Here is a 23,484-nt window from a genome sequence, read left to right as displayed (position 1 = left end):
GTCAACAATGATCTTCTGAAAAGACAGAATAGCCTGAAAGAGCTGAATGGCCAACTCTTACTACTATGTTTCTAATGCATCCAGAATTCTTCCAAACCAGAGCTTGTTTTTACATACTAAAACATGCTTTGCTCTCTTGAACTTAATGCAGTGGTCCGATTTCCTAAGACCACGAAAGACTGATAATCCAAAAGCTTGTTATTTTAAATAAACATGTTAGACTATCACCTGGTGTCATGTGACTTTTGACACCAGCATTTTCACACCAGGGCAGGAGGAAGCCATTCTGCCCACATGTCTGCACTAGCTCTTTAAGTGCTACATATTTGTGCCACTATTGCCTTTTCCCCATACCCAAGGTCCACTAAAAACCTCTATTTCCTTTATTCAACTAACAAATTGCCTGCACAGACAACTTTGTGGAGCAACAGATTTAGTTTTGATGCATTTGAAGTAGTGAGATCTATATTGTTCTCTTCTGTGCGCTGGCAAATAGGTTGGTAAGCAGGGCTGAATATAACTGGCACAATTCGAGGCAAAACAAGATATTTTTTCCGACAGAAACTCAGCAGGTCTGGCAGCATTTGTGGAGAGAAAGCAGTGTTAATGTTTCAAGTCCAGTGACCCTTCTTCACTGTTAAATTCAAGATTGTTATGGAAAAGGACAGAAAAGGCCTGAATCAAAGTTCTAAAATGGGGGAAGGCCGATTTCAATGAGTTCAAATATGATTTGGCCAGAGTGGACTGGGAGGACATACTTTTAGGTAAATCTAAATCAAAGCAGTGGAACACATTCAAGGAGGAAACAGACAAAGTGCAGGGTCAACATGTTTTAATAAAGACAAAGGATGGGACCAACAAATCCAACAAACCCTGGATATCAAGGGACATACAGGATTGAATGAGAAAAAAGGAGCTTATAGCAGACAGAGGGCTCAAAACTGCAGAAGCCTTAGAGGAGTACAGAATGTGCAAGGGGAAATTTAAGAAGGAAATTAAGACAGCAAGAAGTGGCACAAAGCAATAACGGCAGATAAAATAAAGGAAAAGCCTAAGTTATTTTACAAGACTATTAATGACGACTAGGGAAAGAGTATGGTCCATTAAGGACAACAATATAATTCATGGAGCCAGAAAATACGGGTGGGGTCCTAAGTGAATACTTTGTGTCAGTGTTCACTCATGAGAGGGATGATGTGGGTATAGAAAACTGGGACAGGACTCTAATATATTTAAAGAAATTAGCAGAGAGAGGTGGTTCTGAGTGGTCTGGCAGGCTTAAAAAGTAGGTAAATCTCCACGGCCAGATGAAATGTATACAAAACTCTTGAATGGGGCAAGGGAAAGAAATAGCAGGAGTTTTGGCAATAATTTTCAATTTCCCCGGCCACTGGAGAAGTGGCACAGAACTGGAGGACAGCTAACTTGGTACCGTTTTTCAAGAAGATAAACCTGAAAACTATAGGCTAGTCAGTCTAACCTCAATGGTGGGGAAACTACTGGAAGTAGTATTGAGACAGAATTAATCTGAGAGGCAGGAATTAATCAAGAACAGTCAGCATGGCTTTTGTTAAGGGAAAGATCATATCTGACCAACTTGATTGTAATTTTTGTAGGGGTGACCAGGTGTGAAGGTGAGGGCAATGCATTCGACATACCCTACTTGAACGTCAGCAAGGCTTTTGATAAGGTCATGTGTTGGAAACTGACAGCGAAGATTAAAGCCCATGGGATCCAAGGAATTTTTGCAAACTGTATCCACAATCGGCTGATTGGCAGGAAACAGAAGGTGATAGTCGAGTGGTGCTTTTGTGACTGGAAATACGTGTCCACTGGAGTTCTGCAGGGATCAGTGTTGGGGCCCTTGCTGTTTGCGATATGTAGGCACAGTGGTTAGCGCTGCTGCCTTACAGCGCCAGGGACCTGGGTTCGATTCCAGCCTCAGGTGACTGTCTGTGTGGAGTTTGCACATTCTCCCCGTGCCTGCGTGGGTTTCCTCTGGGTGCTCCAGTTTCCTTCCATAGTCCAAAGATGTGCAGGTTGGGTGGATTAGCTGTGGGAAATTGCCCATAGTGTCCAGGGAGTACAGTCTGGGTGGGTCAGCCATGGGAAAGAAAAATGCAGGGATACAGGGATAGGGTAGGGGTGTGGGTCGGATGCTCTTTGAAGGGGCGGTGTGGACTCGATGAGCCAAATGGCCTGCTTCCACACAACAGGGATTCTATGATTCTATATATATATATTAATGATATAGACTTGAATGCAAGAGGGGTGTTCAGTATGGTATGAGAATTGGTGTGATGGTAAATAACGAGAGTGTATCATTAGACTACAGGAAGATATAGATAGACTGGTCAGATGGGCTTATCAGTGGCAAATGGAATTAACTCTGGATAACTATGAGGTGATGTACTTGGACAGGACAAACAAGATAGGGAATACATGATGAAGGGTAGGACGCTGGAAAGCATAGAAGATCAGAGGGACCTTGGTATGCAAGTCCACCATCCCTTAAGGTAGAGGGATAGATAGATAAAGTGGTTAAGAAGATAGCTGTAGCACTGAATCCTGTACTCTGTTCTGTTACCCTGATGCATGTGAAACAACTCTTCATTGTACCTTAGTATACGTTACAGTAATAAATCAAATCAAATATGGAACGCTTACCCTCATTAACCAAGGCATGGAGTGTAAGAACAGGGAAGTTAATGCAGGAATTGTATAAAAAATTAGATAGATTACAGCTCCAGTATCGTGTGGCAGTTCTGGAATCATGTTGTACGAGGAATGTGATAGCACTGAAGAGTGCAAAGGAGATTTACCACGATTTTGCCTAGGCTGGAGAGTTTTAGTTATGAAGACAACTTGGAAAGACTGGGGTTGATTTCATTGGAACAGAGGAGACTGAGAGGGGACATGATTGCGATGTACAAAATTATGAAAGGCACAGACTGGGGTAAGCAGGAAGAAACTTCTCCCTTTGATGGAGAGATCAATGACCAGGTGTCGCAGATTGAAGATTTAGAGGGGATAAGGAAATAAAGTTTTAACCCAGAGGGTGGTGGGAATCTGAAACTCTCTGCCCTGTACGGGTGACTTTTAGTAGTATTTAGACGTATACTTGCAATACCAAGCCATACAAGGCGAGGACGAAGTGCTGGAAAAGAGATTAGAACAGTTAGGTGGCTGTTTCTGACCAGTGCAGACATGATCAGTTGAAGGGCCTTTCTCTGTTCTGTAGACCTCAATGACTCAATATATTGTTTAGAGGATAGCAATAATCAGCATTTGATGTAGTCTACTTAGATTTTAGCAAAGCTTTGAAATTCCCACAAGGCAAACTGTCAGACAATTGAAAGCTTATAGGTTCCAGTGAAAATTGATGAGAGATCCAAAATTTGTTTAAATACAGAAAACTATCAAGTTGAATTTCCATAGGGTTCTAGATTTTCCTGTTATTTTGGTAAACTTCAATGATTTAGACTTAAATATAGGTAGCATGATTAAAAATTTGCACGAGATGAAAACTAGCCACGTGGTTCATAACAAGGAACAGCGGCAAGATATCAATGGACTGGTCAGCAAGGCAGTAAGTTGCAAATGGAATTCAGTCCAGAGAATTCTGAGCTAATGTAATGGAAAGGGTAGACAAGACAAGTAAATACACAATACACAAGTGTAGAGGAAAGTAGGGATCTTGGTGGTGTACATATATCTGAAGATGGCAGGACAGTTTTGTTGGTGCAGGCTTGGATGGCCGAAAGGCCTGTTCCTGTACTTTAATTTTCTTTGTTCTTGACAGGTTGGTAAGGTGTGTAAGTAAGAAAGCACACAGTATTTTTTTCATCATAGCCAAGGTAGAAAATGCAAGAGGAGAGGGAGGTCATGCTGGACCTATATAAATTAGTAGTTAGACCACAGTGAGAGTATTGTGTACAGTTAAGGGTCAAAATAATTTTTAAAAAGGACAGTTCTTTGAGATTTTCAAGGACAATCTTGGTTCTCAGGGACTCCTCTTTGATTCTCACTAACTCCTTTATTAGGTTGATGCAGTCATAGAGTAACATCACCTTTTATACTGGCATTGACATGCAGCATTTGGACTCACACAAAAGCAGAATTAGAATTTATCGATATCCTCAATAATTATCACTGCTCCATTAAAGTTAAAGCCACAACACTCAAGGAAAGCATCAATTTCCTAGACACCACAGTATTTAAATTGGTATAAGAAAACAGGTGGAAGTTAGCACTAGAATTTTCCCTTTTTGAAAAATATAAACAAGCACACACTTCTATACACAAAAAGTCATCATTCTTATGTTCTTATAGTCTTACTATACAACATCTTCTGCAGACTGATCAAGTCATAGTGAATGCGTTAGGTCGCATATGCACAAAAGTTAGAAGATTGTAACTGGGCAGTTAGTACTGTTGCTGCATGTACCTCTAATTGCAATTGCAGATTTAAACTTAACAAATGATCTAGCAACAATTCCAAACTTTTACCATCCTTTGTGCAAAGAAGTATTTCTTACTTTCATTCCCAAAAAACCTGCTTTTAAATTTTCAGATTATGCTCACTAGTCCTACACACTAATTGATCATTTACTCATTAAATTTCCTTCATCACAACAGTGAACACACTTACGAAGTATTTCATTGAATCTAATGGCTTTAGAAAGACCCAAGGTCATAAAAAGCATCTTAAAAATATAGTTGTTTCATTACTGTTTGGGATCTTAATATACAAAATAGTTGCACATTTGTCTTTGACACAATCACTGCACCTCAAGTAATTCAGTATTTGAAACACTGAGATAACGTCCTTTGAAATTTCTATAAAATAAAACTTCTGCACTAAATTTTGCAATTAACAATGCTGTAATAGTATCCACTATATTTTCTCCTTAAGACAGCTCCTGAATGTTGAAGTTGGTTGGCTCGCCGATCTGGTTTGTTGTTCCGCAGACTTTCGTTACCATGCTTGATAACATCCTTGGTGCAGCCTCTGATGAAGCGTCGGTGTGTTTTCCCGCCTGGTTTTTAAACTCTGGGGTCCGTTGCGATGGACCTGGTTTTAAAAACCAGGCGGGAAAATACACCAAAGCTTCATCAGAGGCTGCACTGAGGATGTTACCAAGCACGGTAACAAAACGTCTGCGAACAACAAACCAGCTCGGCGAGCCAACCAACCTCAACACCCACAACCTGAGCTACAGATCTACTCCAAAACCTTATAGCTCCTGAATTTTGCAGCCTTAAAATAGAGGCTTCACATTCATTTGCCAGGATTTCATTACCCGACTTTCTAGTTTTCCTGGTAATCCTTTGTTGGTCAGTTTAAAAAACTGCTGTCTCCCCTTTGCAGTTCTTCTCTTCTTATTATTGCCCCTCTCATTCTCTCACCCTGACCCTTCCAATCCCTTATGTGTCCAGCTTTCAAGTTGGCTCCAACTTTGCTAGCCTCACTTTCTCTAGCTGTGGCCTTGCCACTTCATTCTTTTAGCCTGGTAGTCTCACACACTACAAGCACTCACCTTTTCACAGCTTGCTGCTGCTTACAGGATGTTTCTCTTCAATTTTGACCACAATTGAACTTATCAGCAGCACTGAAAGGGAACCAATCAGGATTGGAGGAATCAGCTCCCCACTGATTCTGTCAATATTAATTATGAGGGCAAACCTTCTCTTATTGGTCATCCTCATGATTGAATTTTCCAGGGCATTTTTAGACCTTTTGGTGGTGAACACGCCCACTGTCCTTGAGGATTCTGAGCACCCTGTATGGTCCTGGTTATTGAGAGTTGGAAATGCAGGGCTCTTTAATGCTAAAACAAAATAATTCCACAGCTGATACTCACTGGACTTCATAGTTAAGTGTGGAGTTCAAGAGGGCTTGTGTGGGACAGTGGTAGTGTTCTTACCTCTGAACAGAGATCCAGGTTCAAGTCCCACCTGATTCAAAGGTGTGTCATAACATCTCTGAACATGTTGATTGAAAAAATATCAAGCTGAATTCAATCCAGTTTGATTTAGTCCTTTAACTGTCACTTGAATAAAAGCAAAATACTGTAGACGCTGGAAATCTAAAAACAAATAATGCTGACAAAACTCAGCAGGTCTGGCAGCATCTGTCCATCATCTGAAGAGTCATACTGGACTCGAAATGTTAACTGTTTCTTTCTCCATAGAAGCTCACAGATCTGCTGAATTTCTCCAGCAATTTTTGTTTGTTCAACTGTCACTCGTTTAGTGGATTAATTGGTTACTTTGCTGCAGAGTTTCCACCTTCCCTGGTGAGCAATACCTGTAATTTGAGCTGATTTCCCCAGTAGGTATTAGTTTTTGGACAAGGAAGGGTCCAGGAGCGAAAGGTGGACACTGATGTTCATATTAAACAATAGATTTACATAGAACTCTTGCAAATATAGTATTTCAACATATGGATATTGGTGAATAAAATGTGGTAGCAGAGGATTAACCTCAATCTCTTCAGACAGGAACATAAAGAAAGCAGAAGGTAATTCCTGTTTCTGGCAGGAATTTTTAAAGCGTAAACACTGCAGGATCACAAATAATGATTATTTTCAGAATTGGAACCAAATGAGCAGTGGAAAGAAGCAAGACATGGCTTTGGTTTTATCCTTCTGAGGAAGGAGTAAATTAGAAATAAAGTATTTTCAAAACTGGACAACAGATCTGGATACTGAAGAGCCAATGAAGACTCTAATATGAACAAAATTTACAGAAAGGATGACTGACCTGTTTGAAATCTACAGGACATGGTCAATATTTGATACATTTAAGAAGATGGACAATCAGTCCATGGAAGAATATATCATGGTGTTTGACAGGTTTCATAAAAGGCTAAAGAAATTCAATCTACAAATTCCAGAATCTGTGCTGGCTTTTAAACCATTCGATTGTGCACAAATCTCACACACAGACTCTTGGTTTAGACGGATGTTCAATTTTGCACTAATGACTCTCTTTGGAAAAAATAGCTGCTGCCTAAAACTTTTTTTTAAGATGACAGTAGTTTCCAGCTACCTTCACAGGACAGGTTCTAAGTTCTGCAGTGATGCAGACAATAGAAAACTTTATGATTACCAACTCTCAAAATTGAAGGGAGTCTAGTCACAGCTTGCTGTACAAGGACAGGACTGCCGAAAGACATTTTGAGCAGGAGGGGTGTTGTATCTTTAATTAGATTTCTGAATCAAGGGAAATTGCAGGATTGGGGTGATAGCCAACAATGAATGAATCCCAGATATCAACAGGGAATAATTAATAGGTGTTTCCAGTGTGGCTCTAAATATGTCAAGAATTGTCTAAGTCAAGTATTTGAAACAACTCCTGAAAAGAACTGTGGATGCTGGAAATCAGAAACAAAAACAGAAATTGCTGGAAAAGCTCAGCAGGTCTGGCAGTATCTGTGGAGAGAAAGCAGAGTTAATATTTCAGGTCCAATGACCCTTCTTTAGAACAGGGTCTTCTCACAGGACCCAAAATGCTAACTCTACTTTCTGTCCATGAAATGTATAGTCCTGAGGGTAAATATGATAAAGATGAACAGGAATAAAATATTGTGTTGTGACTGAAGTATCTTAGTTATTGATGTATTCAATTATGCCATACTAGAAAGGGGCTGTACCTCAAGTGTGTGGCTTCATTGAATCCCTACAGTGTGGAAGCAGGCCATTCGGCCCATCAAGCCCACACTGACCCTCCGAGGACCATCCCTGTATTTCCCACCCTAGACACTATGGACAATTAAACATAGCCAATCCACCTAAACTGCACATCTTTGGACTGTGGGAGGAAATCGGAGCACCCGGAGAAAACCTGTGCAGACACGGGGAGAATGTGCAAACTCCACAGACAGTCGCCCGAGGCTGGAAGTGAATCCAGGTCCTTGGTGCTGTGAGGCATCAGTGCTAACCACTGAGCCACTGTGCTGCCCTCACAACTATTATTTGTAACAAGTTGAAAGGGAGTATTTCTCTCGCATGAAGTTGCAAGGCTGCATCATTTCATAAGCACTGATGTCATCCAGAATAACAGATTGGTATTACTAAGCAGGTCTTCAATGAAAAAAGCAAAAATGCTTTGGACAGGGTGCATGATAAAGCATTTTTGCTTTGCTTCTGCCAGAAACAGGAAATGCAGTATCATTTCAGTCAAGCCGTAATGTTGCAATTCATGCGATTAGGACATTATTCTATTCTGTAAAGGAAACGTGGAGTTTCTCATCAAGAGACTCGCAGTGTTATTGATTTCCGCAGATAGGAGTCTGGTTATAAAAGGAAGAGGATTATATAGAAACTGCATAAATAATTTGCTTATCCTTCCTCACAAAAACAAAGCAATTGTTAAAGGATGCCTTGAAAAACAGATCATATTGCAATGTGACATATATATTCAGTATCCTAAGACAGCATATCACCGTTTTGCAAATGTTCTTTAGGCTTGTGAATTTAACGAAGTAGTAGCTCCGGATCTGAAGATATGGGACAGGAATGGGAATGTCTATCTATTATATTTTATAGATATGGCAACCAGGTTTGGTATATTCACAGTGATAAACAAAAAGGAAAAACAGACTATAGCAAACAAAGTCTTGGAAATGTGGGATGACACAAGCATGGAGTCACCAACAAAATTCTTAACAAATACCATAGGTAAATTTGTGAATGACTAATGTTGGGACATGTAGGAATGTAATAATGCATATTGCAGAAAGTTATTCAGCAAACAGCCATGCAATTACTGAGGTGTTACACAAAATATTGGCAGATCAGCCAAACTGCAAGTTACAACTGGCACTTGCATGGGCAGTACATGCAAAGATTTATTTCAGTGATCGCGGGATAAAGCCTATACCCATTAATATGTGGTTGGAACCTAAATTTTCTTTAACACTGACTGACAATGCACCAGACTAGAAGGACCAACAATCACCTCGATTTTTTTTTACACCCATTTAAATGAGTCACATGCCAGTAGAAAAGCATCCATTAAAGCCGATGAGTCAGAAAAAAACTAGAACATCAAGACATTGCATCAGACCATCCAGTGGAGATTTCACAGCTGATGACATGGTTTAATATAAGAGGAAGATACCAGAAATGGAAAGGGCCATGAAAAGATATTGGATGTAATGGAAAAGCTTTCATAGCACAGGAATCAGATGACAAAAGGCATATTGCTCAAGAATGGTGAGGAGGAGTTATGAATTTATGAACACTTGAGAATGTGGGAGAAGGTGCTGATGAAGAAGCACCATGTACTTAGCATACCTAGGAGTTCTACAATTTGGAATCAGAGGTGCAAGACTTAAAAGCCATGAAGTAATAGTGATACTTGTACTGATGGCAAAGAATGTGAAAAAGTAATCTCACATAGAACATAGAACAGTACAGCACAGTACAGGCCCTTCGGCCCACAATGTTGTGCCGAACTTTTACCCTAAACCTAAGGTCTATCTAACCTCCACCGCTACCATTTGATCATTTGCCCATAGTAGATTACCCAAGAGTAGTTTACCAGCCCTCAGAGTCAGATAAGTGGAGGATGGCCACAATAGTGGGACATGAAGGCAAGTCTATGGGAAAATATAAAAATTGGCTAAATGTTTAACATGAGGGACAAGAAGTGAGGGCTGAGTGGACAACTAGAAAACATAATTCCAGTAATGATTCGGGGATACATTTAGGAGGAAAAGGACATGTAGAGTAAACATTTTGACAGTAGTCCAGAGACAACTCAATGCGAGAAAAATGGCCACAGCTGAAGAAGGTGACCAGGTAGCATAAGTAATGGAGAGTATTATCCAGCAATACGTAAAAGTATAAGTTCCCACATTAAGGAGGCACTTGTGGCTATTAGTAAAATGTAAGATAGGATGATAAAACAGGCTGCACTATTTGGTCATATTTGGAGGTTAATGACAGAGGTCAACCTGCTTTGTCACACTGGTGGATCTATATGGAAAAGGTCCAAAAGATGGAACCTATAAGGCCAAGGCAAGCTTGGTAGCTAGAGGTTTTCAGGGATGTCTGGGGGAAGCAATTACGGTAGACTTTCCTAGCTCCGGGAAGGTATTTTTGAAAATATTTTTAGCCATTTTTAAAATATTTTCTTGCAGATGTAATTTTATGAATATGAAAGCAGTATTTGTTCAGGGTAATCTGCTTGAGAGCAATTTTTTTTTTTTTTTTTTTTACAGCTCCCAAATTAAACATCAGAAATATAGGGAAAGCTCTGAAAAATACGTAAAGGCTTTTTACAAGTTAAATTATGCTTCTTGGGTGTGGTATTTTTCAGTCAGGCAGTTCTGTTAACATGAAGGTATTCAAAACTGAAGGCAGACCCAGTAATGTAATGGAAATCTTTCGGGTTTCTCTATGATTTCCAAGATTTTTTTTTGTAGAAGGGCACTAATGACGAAGAAAAGACAGAAAAGAATTGATGTAAGAAGGAATTCAAAATTGGCAGTCAAGCTTCTAGAGCTTTCAGATATGTGCATTTGGAAATTAACCCGTATGAATTAACTGTGATTCTACTAAGAATTTTATTAGAAAATATCAGCCCTACTGCAATTAGTTGAATCAGACCTGGACAGAAAGATGGGGCAGCTATCAAACATGAGATTGAACAGTAGGGAGTTTTATCTAGGCTCAACCGTTAGATACACAGACAAGACCAGATGCGGGCCTGTGTATTATGTAATTTTCAACGTGTGGAATTTAGTCTGACCATGAAAAATCTAAAGATGGAGGACATCTGAAGAGCAAATAAACCTTTAAAAAGATTCAGAATGGAGAAGTATATTTTGAACTTCACTTTTGTGATCCCAATAACATGATCATTTTCAATGATACCTTGCATGCAAATTTACAGTCAGATTTTTCAGTGTAGGAGGATTTGTGATATTCCCATTGGGAGAAAACAGGAAAAATTGCCAGTGGTGAACAGTACATTAGGCACTGAAACTCTGGCTCATGTTGATGCATTCAGAGATCCTAGAGGAAATGTTGTCTGAAAAAGAGACTGAAAGAACAATACTAATAGAATATTAGACAGATTGATTACCTTTGTGTAATAATGTACATTCTACAAAATTTGAAAGTGAGAAAAATGCTTACCCAGTTTAAAGCAGACACTGGAGATCAAAGAAATGTTTAAGCTTATAACACAATGTGAAGCTGGAAGAACACAGCAGGTCTGGCAGCATCAGAGGACCAGGAAAGTTGAAGTTTCGTCCAGCTCCACACTGTGCTGTTTCTGACTCCAGCATCTGCAGTTCTTGCTATCTCTGAATCTTTAAGCTTCGACTGTTTCAACTATTGGACTGTTTCACTAAGATGAATGCCTTTACAGAAAAACTGTTGCACATTCTAGAAAAAGGATGTCTAGCTTTTGCCTGAGTGGGAACTTGAAATTGCATTTTTTTGTTTAATATCTATGTCCCCCTGTATAAATAGAATTGTGTGTTCTTAAAAGAAAGTGAGCCTGTCAGAAGTTAGTAATACAGGTCCCTTCAAGGTTCACACAATTCCAGAGATGACTGATCAGTTGATGCTCATTAGACTTTGTATTTAAGAGCTGATTTCTTCACTGGCTGATTGGTTAATTTGGTGAAGAAAAAAGTTGAATTCTTTACATTGCCTTTGATGGGCAGTGCTTGTCATTTGCTCACTGGGTGATTGCTTAATTTGGTGGCTCATTACTTTAAAGAAATAAAAATACAGCTGGAGTTCTTGGGCTGTTACCATATTCTAACAGCATATGACTTTGGTATGGTAAGTGCTGTTATCAGATGATTGCAAGTTCGGGTCTGGCTGTGATCACTTTACGCAGGTAAATCTGGTTCCACTGAATTAAATGAAGATCTGAGTTCTTCCTCAGCAGTGTGTCCCTACTGGACAGGGAGAAGTAGAAACTGATGTTTGTACTTTACAATAAAGCCTTTGCAAACAGGCAGTAAAAGACGGAGATTTCAATATGCAGATACTGGAGAACGAAACAAACGTTGAGAAACTCAACAGGTCAGGCAGCATTTGCGGAGACAGAAACAGAGTTAACACTGAGTTCAATACGTCTTCTTCAAAACCTTTTCCTTGAGAGAAAAAGAATGTTTCAGATTTGAAGCATTCACAGTATTTTACTTTTATTTGGTGTATGAAACATGTACAGAGAATTATAGAGTCAAAGTCTACAGAACGCAAGGCAGCCCTTTGGCACATCAACTCTGCACTGGATAAAAACAACCACCTAATTATTCTAATCCTATTTTCCAGCACTTGACCCATAGCCTTTTATGCTTTAGTCTACCCTATTACTTTTACACACCGCTGAAATTTGCCCACATATCTGCTCTATTATTTCTCTCGGACTGTTGGTGGCCTACAGAACACTGCCAGCAATGTGACTGTTCTTTTTCTAAGTTCCATCCACATGGCTTTATTTGAGAAGCCTTTTAAGATACTCTGTGACCAGGATTGAGAATCCAGTAGGCTGAGTTGCTTGCCTGGTGCCTGGATTCAGGATATGTCAAACAAAAAAGGAAATTGCTGGAAAAAATACTCAGGTCTGGCAGCACCTGTGGAGAGAAATCAGAGTTAATGTTTCGGGTTCAGGGCTCTTCTTCAGAAGTCGATACAGCAAGGAGCTGGAGGAACACTGCAGGTCAGGCATCATCAGAGGAGTAGGAGAGTCGATATTTCAGGCCTAGACTGTTCACCGGGAGGGGGGAGGGAGCTGGAAAATAAAGAGGCAAGAGGGGTGGTGCTGGGGCAAGACAAGCTGGGATAGCGATAGGTGGACACAGGTAGGGGTAGTCGGGATTGGTCAGTGGGAAGGGTGGAGTGGATAGGTGTGGAAGGAGATGGACAGGTAGTGTCAGGTCAAGGAGGCAGGGATGAGGAGGAGGGTTGGACATGGGATGAGGCCAGGGGTGGGGGATTTTAAAACTGGTGAAATCCATGTTTAGGCCATGAGGCTGTAGGCTCCCAAGGCGAAATTTGAGGTGTTGTTCCTCCAATTTATGTGTGGCATCATTGTGGCACCGGAGGTGGCCCAGGAAGTGGGAGGGGGAGTTAAAACGGTTAGCGACCGGAGGCGTTGTTGATTATAGCGTACAGAGTGCAGGTGCTCCGCAAATCTGTCACCGAGTCTGTGCTTGGTCTCACTGATGTACAGGAGGCCACACTGGGAGCAACAGATATAGGACGTCAGGGTGGCGGATGTACCGGTGAACCCCTGTCGGGTAGGAGACGTGTGCTTTGTGTGTGTGCGTGCACGCTTTGTGTGCGTGTGCTTTGTGTGTGTGTGCGCGTGTGCGGGGCAGGTGTAGTACTTCCTGTGGTTGCAGGGAAAGGTGCTGAGCATGGTGGCGTTAATGGGGTATGTGGAGTGGACGAGGGAGTCGCAGAGTGAGCAGTCCCTATGAAAGGCAGATAGGAGTGGGGAGAAAAATATCTCTTTGGTGGTGGGGTCGGATTGTAGGTGGCAGAAGTGGCGGAGGATGATGTGCTTGATGCAGAGGTTGGTGGGGTGGTATGTGAGGACCAGGGGGACTCTGTCTTTATTTTTGTTGGGAGGATGGGGTTTGAGGGCAGAAGTGTGGGAAATGCAAGAGATGCCAACTAAACCTGCTTCAGGATCCTTTTAATATTAACAAGCAGGTTTAGCTGGCAATTAAGAAGGCAAATGCTTTGTCAGCATTCATTTTAAGAACAGAGATGTACTGCTGTGGTTGTGTAACATTCCGGTCAGACCACATTTGAAATACTGTAAGCAATTTTGGGCCCCATATTTAAGGAAGAATGTGATGGCATTGGAGGGGGTCCAGAGGAGGTTTACAAAAATGATCCTGGGAACGAAGGGTTTGTCATATCAGAAGTGGTCGAGGACTCTTGGGTCTGTACTTGATGGAGCTTAGAAGGATGAATGGGGATTCTGGTCGAAACTTTCAGAATATTGAGGGGCCTGGATAAAGAGTGGTTATGGAGAAGATGTCTCCACTAATAGGAGAGACTAGGACTCAAGGACATGACCTCAGAGTGAAGGGTGCCGCAGAGGCCAAGTCACTAAGTGTATTTAAGACAGAGATAGATAGGTTCTTGATTAGTAAGGGAACCAGGGTTATGGGGAGAAGACAGGAGAATGGGGTCGAGAAACATATCAGACTTGATCGGATTGTGGAACAGACCCGATTCGCTGAATGGCCTAGTTCTGCACTTATGTCTTATAATCTTATGTCATCCCTCTTTACTGCTGTAATTGATTCCCTGATCAATACTGTGACACTCCCTACTCTTTCACCTCTTGTCCTATCTTGCCTCAAGGCCCTGGAATTTTGAGCTGCCAATCTTGGCCCCCCCTTGCCATGTCTCAGTGACAGCAATAACATTTATACCCCCATGTTTTAATTTGTGCCTTTAACTCATCTACCTTGTTTGTCAGACTCCTTGCATTAAAATAAATACTATCCAACCTTGCCAAACTGTCTTATGCCTCGACTGGCCAATAATTTCTATGCTTCTTGACTCAGTTGCTGTCTCTTTTAATTTGGCCATTCATTACCCCCTGTTGAACATTCTCTCTGGATTCCACCCTTTGCAAAGTTAATTTAAACCAGCCTCAACGGTACTAGCAAATCTTCCTGCAAAGATGCTGGTCCCATTCTTGTTCAGGTGCAACCCATCCACTTTGTACAGGTCCTACTGGCCCCAAAAACAGTCCAAATGCCCCAATAATCTAAAACTGCCTCTCCTGCATCCTCTCTTCACCCATACATTCAGCTGGATTAACCTCCCATTTCTAGATTCACTAGCACGTAGCACCCGAGGTAGTCCAGAGATGACTACCATTTGGGTCCTGTTCTTTAATCTACTTCCTAGTTCTCTAAATTCTGCTCATATGACTTCATCCTTTTTTCTGTCTATGTCCTTGATACCAATATGTATCATGATTTTTTTTTGCTGTCCTCCTTCAGAATGCCATTCAATGACACTCCTGATCCTGACATCATGGAGGTAACATACCCGCATGGAGTCAGTTTCCCTTACACTTGAATCCCCTACCATTATAGCCTTCCATTCTTCTTCCTCTCCTCTTATGCAGCAGTCCCACCCGTGGTGCCATGAAATTGGCTTCCACTGCGGTCCCTTGCATAGTCATCTCCCCCAAAAGCATTGAAAACAGTATATCTGTTAGAATGTGGGATAGCTACAAGGAAGTTCTGCACTACCTGCTGTCCTTTACTCTGCCTTTCTGCCCATGTCCTTTCTGCCTGTTCAGTCTTTACCTGCGGCGTGACTATCTCACTGAATGTGCTTTCCCTGAATCCAGAATCACAGATTCACCCAGTTTCATATCTGAAATACAGTTCACCAGTTGGACACACTTCCTGCACGTGGTCACCAGGGACAACCGAACCTTCCCTAATTTGCCACATAGCTAAGGAGGAGAATATCACAGGCATAAGCTCTGCTGCATAACTTCCTTTAAGTCCCTCAATTACTCCCTTTTCTAAAAAAAAATTTAAAATTATGCTTATATAAGAATACTTATTAACTTACTTGCCTTACACTAACTACTTCCCTTACTTTTTTTTTAAACTTAATTTCTTATATTGACTTTCATCTATTCCTTTTTTTCCCCTCATTCGATCCTTTCTTCCAAATACATACACTTTTCAAAATCCCAAACCAATCAACACAATTACCTGTATTTGATTTGTTTTCCCAAACAGTAGTCCCTGAAGCTACAGGTGTTAAACGAGGTCATCCCTCCCTTAATCCTAGGCCCCAACTTATTGTGCTGCTGACTCCCCCCTCTCTCTGCTCAGTTGAACCTGAAGTGTTGGAGTCCCAGTCTTGGCCCACTGTTTATCCACTGCTGACTCCCTTTTCTCTAGTCAGAGGTTTGCAGAGGTTGTTGCCAGGAATGGAGAATTTTAGCTGAAAGGCAACTGTTATGAATTCTCTGGACACAGAAGGCTGATGGGAAATTTAATTGAGGTGTACAGAATTATAAGGGGCTTAGGTATGATGGACAGGAAGAACCTTTCTCTTCCCTAACAGAGAGTACAATAATTAATGGGTACAGATTTTTTAACTAATAGGTAGGTGGATTAGAGGAGAGACAAGGAGATTTTTTTTCTCCACCTAGTAGATGGTGGGTTTTGAAACTCACTGTCCAAAATAGGTTGCTGAAGTAGTAACCCTCCCGTATTAAAGAGGTGGAATGTGGAATTAAACCAGATAGCTTTTTCCTCATTAGGCACAGATCAGATAGGTCAAATTCTTTGTTTTGCATTGCGAACTTCTCAACATTTCTAACAGTAGTAGCATTGAACACCTTGTACATGGAGTCTCAAGAAGCAAGTGTTGTTCTCCTTTGCTTAGATAAGGTTGGTTAAAACCAGGCTGAAAAGACTTATGATTATGATTATGTAGTGAGGAGGTGGGTCCTGCATTATTTTCCTGAGCATATTCTTGAATGCTGACACATCTTGAATGAGATGCGGTTTATTCAGTCCCTGTAAAATAAAAAGAGCAACTTGGAAATGTAGTGTGCTCTGTTATGAAAAAGAATACTCACTGCATTTTCAGGATGGAAGATGTAGGATGCAGGCGAGTTATCCACTATAATGACTTTGCTCAAGTCCCTTCCTAACCGACTGAGATCTTTCACGTAGTTTCCTCGGTGGAAAACGCATGATTCTCTGAAGAGCCTGGCCCTGAATACTCCCCAGCGATCCAGCAAGTCTGCCACTGGATCTGCATACTTTGAAAAGGCAGGATAAACGAAGTAAGTTAGAGCTCAATGGCTGACACATCCACTTTAAAACAAATAAAACTTCTAACTGGACAGTGAGTTATCTGCGCATTGTCAAAATAATCAAAAATAATCTGTTCGATATTTGGCTTTAATGTGTTGACCGGTTCTGTTGTTAAATCGGTTCATAGGCAAGGTGACACCAGATAGAATCTGAACGTTTAACTTTCATTCATGTACTGAAATTATGTTTTCACATCAAATTCACAAAAGTGCAGTGTTACATTTCAAGTTTGTACCGAAATATTAACAGAACTGCTGTAATCCACATTCTCCTCTGACCAAATAAGCAAGGGCTGACAGTAATGAGCAGATCTTCACTAATCTATTACACATGACAATCATTGAATCATTGAATAATTGAAATGCAGACGATTTTATATTGACAAAATCTCTTCTGTTAATACACTCAACATCAAATCAGCAGTGTTTCCTAACTGAAGGGCACATTTCTGTGACTCCAACCTCACTGTTAAGCTGAATCAACAGTGTCTCCTAGTGGTGTAAGTAAATAAAGCATGTGGTTCAAGGCGACAAGACAACTAAATGTATCAAATGTCTGTGCACTCAAAATCATGGTTCCTCTGTATTTTCAGGATGGTCACACTACATGCATGGTATAAGAAAGCTTCTCGACACTTCTCAGTTTGTCCTCATTTTCTGAAATAAATGGGACCAGTGAGAGAAAGAAAAGATTTCAGCAGGACTCGAAACTGAGGCCAAATTAGTGCCATGTTACAACTGGCTTATTTCCCACTGATGCCCACTATCTGCAGCCCCCTTAAATATGTTTGGGACTTTTCCCAATTATATTTAACATGCGCGTTGAAAATAAGGCGAGCTGTATTTAATCAATGAAAATGTGACAAAGTTAGGGGAGGCAGGGAGCATGAAGAACTCTAGAAATAGGATGAGTAATCATACAGACCCTCGACCCTACTTCACTATTAAATATAACTTTGGCTGATCTGCTACTTTAACTCAATTTTTTCACTTGCTCTGTAAATCCCTTGGTCCCCGGAGATATCAAAATCTGTCTATCTCTACCTTGAAAATATTCAATGATGGAACATGTACTGTCTTCTGGGGTACACAACTAAAATGAATAAAGTTCTCTTCACTGTCCTAAATGATCAATCGCTTATAGAAACATAGAAGATAGGAGGCGGCGGCCATTGGGCTCTTCGAGCCTGCTCCGCCATTCTTCACGATCATGGCTGATCGTCCAACTCAACAGCCTAACCTAGCTTTCTCCCCATAATCTTTGATCCCAATCGCCCCAAGTGCTATATGTAGCCGCCTCTTGAATAAATCCAATGTTTTGGCATAAACTACTTCCTGTGGTAATGAATTCCACAGGCTCACCACTCTTTGGGTGAAGAAATGCCTCCTCATCTCCATCCTAAATCGTCTACCCCTAATCCTCATACTGTGACCCCTGGTTCTGGAGACACCCACCATTGGGAACACCCTCCCTGCATCTACCCTGCCCAGTCCTGTTAGAATTTTTAAGTTTCTAAGAGATCCCTCTTCATTCGTCTGAACTCCAGAAAAATAATCCTAACCGAGCCAATCTCTCCTCATACGTCAATCCCTGGAATCCTGAGGTTACAGCTATGTTCTAGATTTCCCAGCTACTGTTTACCCAAGGAAGCCCGTTATGGTCAGGTGACCAGCAGCAGAAATGGCCATCAAACTGGATAAGAGTTACAATCAAACATGCTGGGAATTTTGGTCAAGCTAGTTTAAACTCTGACCTCAGTTAAAACTGCAGCCAGGACATGTTGTGACCTGTAGTTTCCCATGCTGACCAAATAATGCAAATGTTATGGTGTCTCTAGACAGACTGGCCACCATACTACCTTATATGGAGTATGGAATGTGGCTGTCTAGGACTTAATGTGAACTTTTGGGAGTTGCTTCTCAGTAAATACCATTGGTAGGGATCGAACAATGTGATCAGGCTTTGATCAATTCAGTGGCTGAATGCCAGCGAAGTTTCTGGAAACAGAGCACATTTTCAGGTAAGTTAACAGAACAAAGGAATTTTCTTAGAAGTCTTCAAGATTGCATTTGAGAAGTGTATGCTGTGAAATTGCTTTCAAAAACCATGAGGCTAGATCTACACAGAGAACAAAGTTGGCCACTTCACTCAAATCAGAGTAGTATTTGTTTCAAGCTAAACTTAAGAGTTAAAGTTAGAGTTAGTTTCAATGTAATTCACATTTAACCTCAAGATAAAGTTAAGTTAAAGGAAATGAGTTAAAGTTGAAGTAAGAAGTAAATGTTGCAATGAATGTATCTTTCATATTAAGTATTGGTACTTAAAAGGTTAATGAAAAAAGGGCTTATTTAATTAAGTTCTGAGTTGGTATCTGTTTTTTGTCTGTCACACAAGGGATGAATACCGTGGTAAAAGTTTTCAGCACTCTTTTTCACGCAGCAGAATCTTGCATGTTTAATGAGATCATTTTTCATTCTTTTGAACTCCAGAGTACAGGCCGAATGTACTCAGCCTATCAGTGGACACCACTCATTCAGGGAACCAATTCAGTGAACCCTCATGGCAAACATGGGCTAGCCTATACTACAAGATTGAAGTTTTACTTTGTGAAGGACAGCAGGTAACATCTTACATACAAAGACCTAAAGAAAAGAACGGTGATGACAATGACAGCAGTGCATTTTGCACACTGAGATAATGGAGGAGAGTCTGGGCATTCTGAGCAAATGGTTCCTGCCACAGCTAATGCTCCACCATTTCTTATCTCAATGCTGCCCACATTACAGTCTACTCCTTATCAATTTTCCCTTTATTTGCACCCATGATACCTCAATTACTCCTTTTGGCAGAGAGTTCCACATTTTAACCATACTCTGGGCAAAAGAAAACTCGTAAAATTTTTATTGGATTTATTAGTGACTCTTTTTTATTTATGTCCTGGTTTTGGACCATAGAACATAAACTGGTAAAGATGGCTCAAAATAAATCTTAGATGTTGTGACAATTTTCTGCCATATCCACACAGCATCCACAAGTTCCAGTTTGCTGGGATGTAGTGGGCAACCTTCACACAGCTCCACTGGTAAAATATCAGGACATTCTACTCTTGCACAGCGAACACAATGTGTCGAAGGCAGCTCTGGATAAGTACACATATTTAAAACACAAGCAGGAGATGGGAAGCACAAATATTTCTCTCATTACATGGGATTTGTAGCTACACACTGCATTGTACTCCAGTAGTTCTAAAAAACAGAACCACTGGATGGGGCTGGGAAAGCTAATTATATGGGCATGTTCAGATACTTGCTAAAAACAAAGACATCACTACTTCTACAGCAGTCATGGCAACACACACAAGATTCTTGAAAAAGTCACATGGACCAAGTCAAGGACCCTGGTAGCTGTGTTGCCATACATGGGGGAATGGACTTACCCATGCTATAAGCCATCAGACAAGAGAGTGATGAGAAAAAACACACACGCACAAGGAGAACAGAAACAAATAAAATGGAAAAATTGTTAAGATCGCAAATTAACTTCGCAAGTTTCTTTTTACAAAATGCATACATATGCTAACGATGCTTTTGATTTCCCCGATACGGAGTCATACAAATGCAACAGATGCTTACAATATTTCGATATCGCTGTATGCTTACCTTGGCTAGACTGGCTGTAAAAAGAACACATTCAAAGAGTTGCCCCATTTTTTGCAAAAACAGATCGACGTGCGGCCTTTTCAATACATAAACCTGTGAATGCAAACAGTCGGCTCAACAATTCATCAAACAAATCAAATTTATTCCGTTTTCTACCAACTGCAAAAATTGCAACAAATAAACTAGATATTCTTGCAAACTTTCTTGCCTGCTTGCTTAAATGTTTCCCAAAATGGTGAAGTACTGAAGAGCACAATGAAATTGAAAAAGAGTGCATAAAATCACACAATACAGATGAGAACCTTCAGCTATCAACGCTACACTGACAAAAAAAACACTACTCTAAATCTACACTAGTCCTACTTTGCAAAAGTTGGCCCATAGCCTTAATGTTATAATACTTCAAGTGCTCATCTGAGTATTTTTGAAGGTTGTGAGGTTATCTATCTCTACTTCCCTCCCAGGCAATGCATTTCAAACGCCCGCCACCCCCTGGTGAAAAAACATTTTCCTCAAATCCCTACTAAACCACCTGCCTTTCACCTTAATATTGTCCACTTGTTGACAGAGGTCAGAATAATAACTCAAGTGAAGATCAGGCTGAGTGAAGTTCAGAGGGGCAGTAAGAAAGAAGAGAAGCGAGGAAATGGTATGAAGGAAGATTGACAATTGGCTGGAAGCTCTCTTAAATGTCTTTTAATAGTAAAAAAATGGTAAAGGGTTAATTAAGGACCAAACAGAGATTTACACACTGAGGCAGAAGGCATGGCTGAGTACTAAATGAACTGATTTCCAAGGAAGATGCTGCTGTTAAAGCCATCATGAAAACACCAGAGTCAAGGATCATCGTACCAAATGTTTATAACCTTTTATTTCTCTACAATTGAATAAACAGACCCAAATAGTCAGGACAGAACTGAGGAATCAAAACAATGAACATACTGGATGGGTTAAATATGGATAAATGGGAAACATTAGAAAGATTGGATGTTGATAAGTCATCAAGATTGGATCAGATGCACGTAAGAATGTGACATTAAATGAAATTTTAGAGTTACTGGCCACAATATCAGGATCCTCCTTCAATATGGATTGTTAGGAGTGCGAAAGAATTGGAGTTTTGCAACGTTACACCGTTATTTTTCATGATCCCAGTAGGTAGATAAGGATGCTTGGTAGTGATCTCCTTGGTTTTTGGTTTGGCACCTGATACCGATAAAGGCAAGAGTCTTCCTTATTCCACCTACTAGAGAACATTCTCCATATACCATCTGGGAAATGGTGCTGGATTTCCCCCCAGTTTTTTTTTTATATAAGTTTCTGTACTTTCTCTCAGGAAAGAGTTCGTAATGAACTGGATAGAAAGCATTTATACACAGCCAGAAGCAGTTTACTTATTCAAGCAAGGAGAGCCCAAAGCTAAGTTCATTTCGCGGTATGTGCATTTTCATCCAACAAAGGCCAGTCCCTGGTACACTGAAATCTAGTGTTTAGCACACAGCAATGTCAGTGATTTGCTGCATTTTCTGAGACCTACTGCTACATTTCTTAGGCTGTGTGCTCTATCTTGCGACTAAATTCAACATTTCTCTGAACAGTTCAACGTTTTGCAAACCAATGTAAATTTGGCTCATCACAGGGTCACAATTAGGTAATAAGTAATCTCCTGAGTATCGTCAACTGTGGAAGTATTACTGTATTCTGCATGGTGATTAAGCCTTTGACAAATGACGGTGCTGACATGCTAACTCAAGTACGGAGACACTTTTTGATATGCTGTATCGCAAACCTCATCCATTTCTGACTACTTCTGGTGGTCACACAAAGTCTCCTGAAGAACTTCAATAAAGAAGATTGTAATAGTCTATTTAAGTTTATGTTATACTGTTGGGGGGAGTGGTAATCATGTTCCAAACTTTGGTGAGAAAGATGCTTATTTCAACCTCAGGACGTCCTACAGCATTCTATAGCCACAGTGACTTTGAACTGTAATCACTGCTGCAACGTAGGAATTTTTGTACACAAGATCCCACAAACAGCAATAAGATAATGACTTAATAACCTACTTTAGTGATGTTTGTAATTTATTTAGGTAGCATAGCAGACAATCAGCATCAATCTACTTTATTAGAAATTACCAAATTCTATAAAGGTATTTTTCTCCCATTTGCAAATACCTTATAAGGAAAGGAAAAATAGCTTTCAAATATCAATTTACTTTGCATTATTTAGTTTGTGCTTCATGCAGTTAAGGATGTTCCTCGGTCTTCAGATGCAACATTCTGTGTACCGTGACTGTACCCTAGTGCAAGTAATCAAGAATAGGCCAACCATAAGCTACACAGCCTATCCTGGATTACTTGAACCAGGTCCCAGTCTAATCATATGTCCTTCGATGGAAGGCATTGTCCAGCGCTGATTGCCCCAGAATCCTGAACATCACAGCCATTATACAGTATGAAGCACTCACAGATGGATATGCAAAAATATACAGAAATAGCCTTAGTACTGGAGCTAAGCTGTTCCAGGGTAATATCAGGAAGGAATCTTCAGACTAAGGGTGTTGTAAACTTGGAACAGTCTACCTCAAAAAGCTGTTGATGTTAGAGGTCACCTAAAAATTTCAAAACTGATCATATTTTGCTAAGCAAAAAAATTACAGTTATGGAACGACTGATAGAAGCCCATGTGTGCAAACATCAGGTGAACAGAGCACGGAGCTTGATTGCTACTACTGTGCTCTTGGCTGACAAAGCATGGTGAACCCTGAGCAAGTTGCAACAATCCATCAAAATTCCCAATAATAGCAAATTATTTTCAATGAGAAAGGAGGTTTTAAGCACTTAAAGCTCAAAGAAAATGGTGTTACTCTTTCCATGATCCCAGTAGATAGATAAGGATGCTTAGTAGAGATTTTTTATAAGTCTCAGTGGTAGTTTCTGTACTTTCTCTCAGGAAAGAGCTTGCAAT

At 40.5% G+C, this 23,484-nt stretch overlaps 1 protein-coding gene across 1 annotated transcript in view; it reads right to left on the bottom strand.

Annotated features, from left to right (window-relative positions):
- The window catches only part of ctdspla (CTD (carboxy-terminal domain, RNA polymerase II, polypeptide A) small phosphatase-like a), a 52,818-nt gene that overhangs the window by 9,359 nt on the left and 19,975 nt on the right, over positions 1-23,484 (bottom strand). Inside the window, exons 6-7 of the mRNA XM_048618196.1 lie at positions 20,515-20,607; positions 16,615-16,800 (exon numbers count right to left, since the gene is read on the bottom strand). Of these exons, the coding sequence (XP_048474153.1) occupies positions 16,615-16,800; positions 20,515-20,607 (279 nt within the window). The remainder of the gene's footprint in view (positions 1-16,614; positions 16,801-20,514; positions 20,608-23,484) is intronic.

The sequence above is a fragment of the Rhincodon typus genome, chromosome 2 (genome assembly GCF_021869965.1).
Source record: "Rhincodon typus isolate 14 chromosome 2, sRhiTyp1.1, whole genome shotgun sequence".
NCBI lineage: Eukaryota > Metazoa > Chordata > Chondrichthyes > Orectolobiformes > Rhincodontidae > Rhincodon > Rhincodon typus.
The sequence above is the reverse complement of the archived record's forward strand: the minus strand, read 5'-3'. Positions and strand labels throughout refer to the sequence as shown.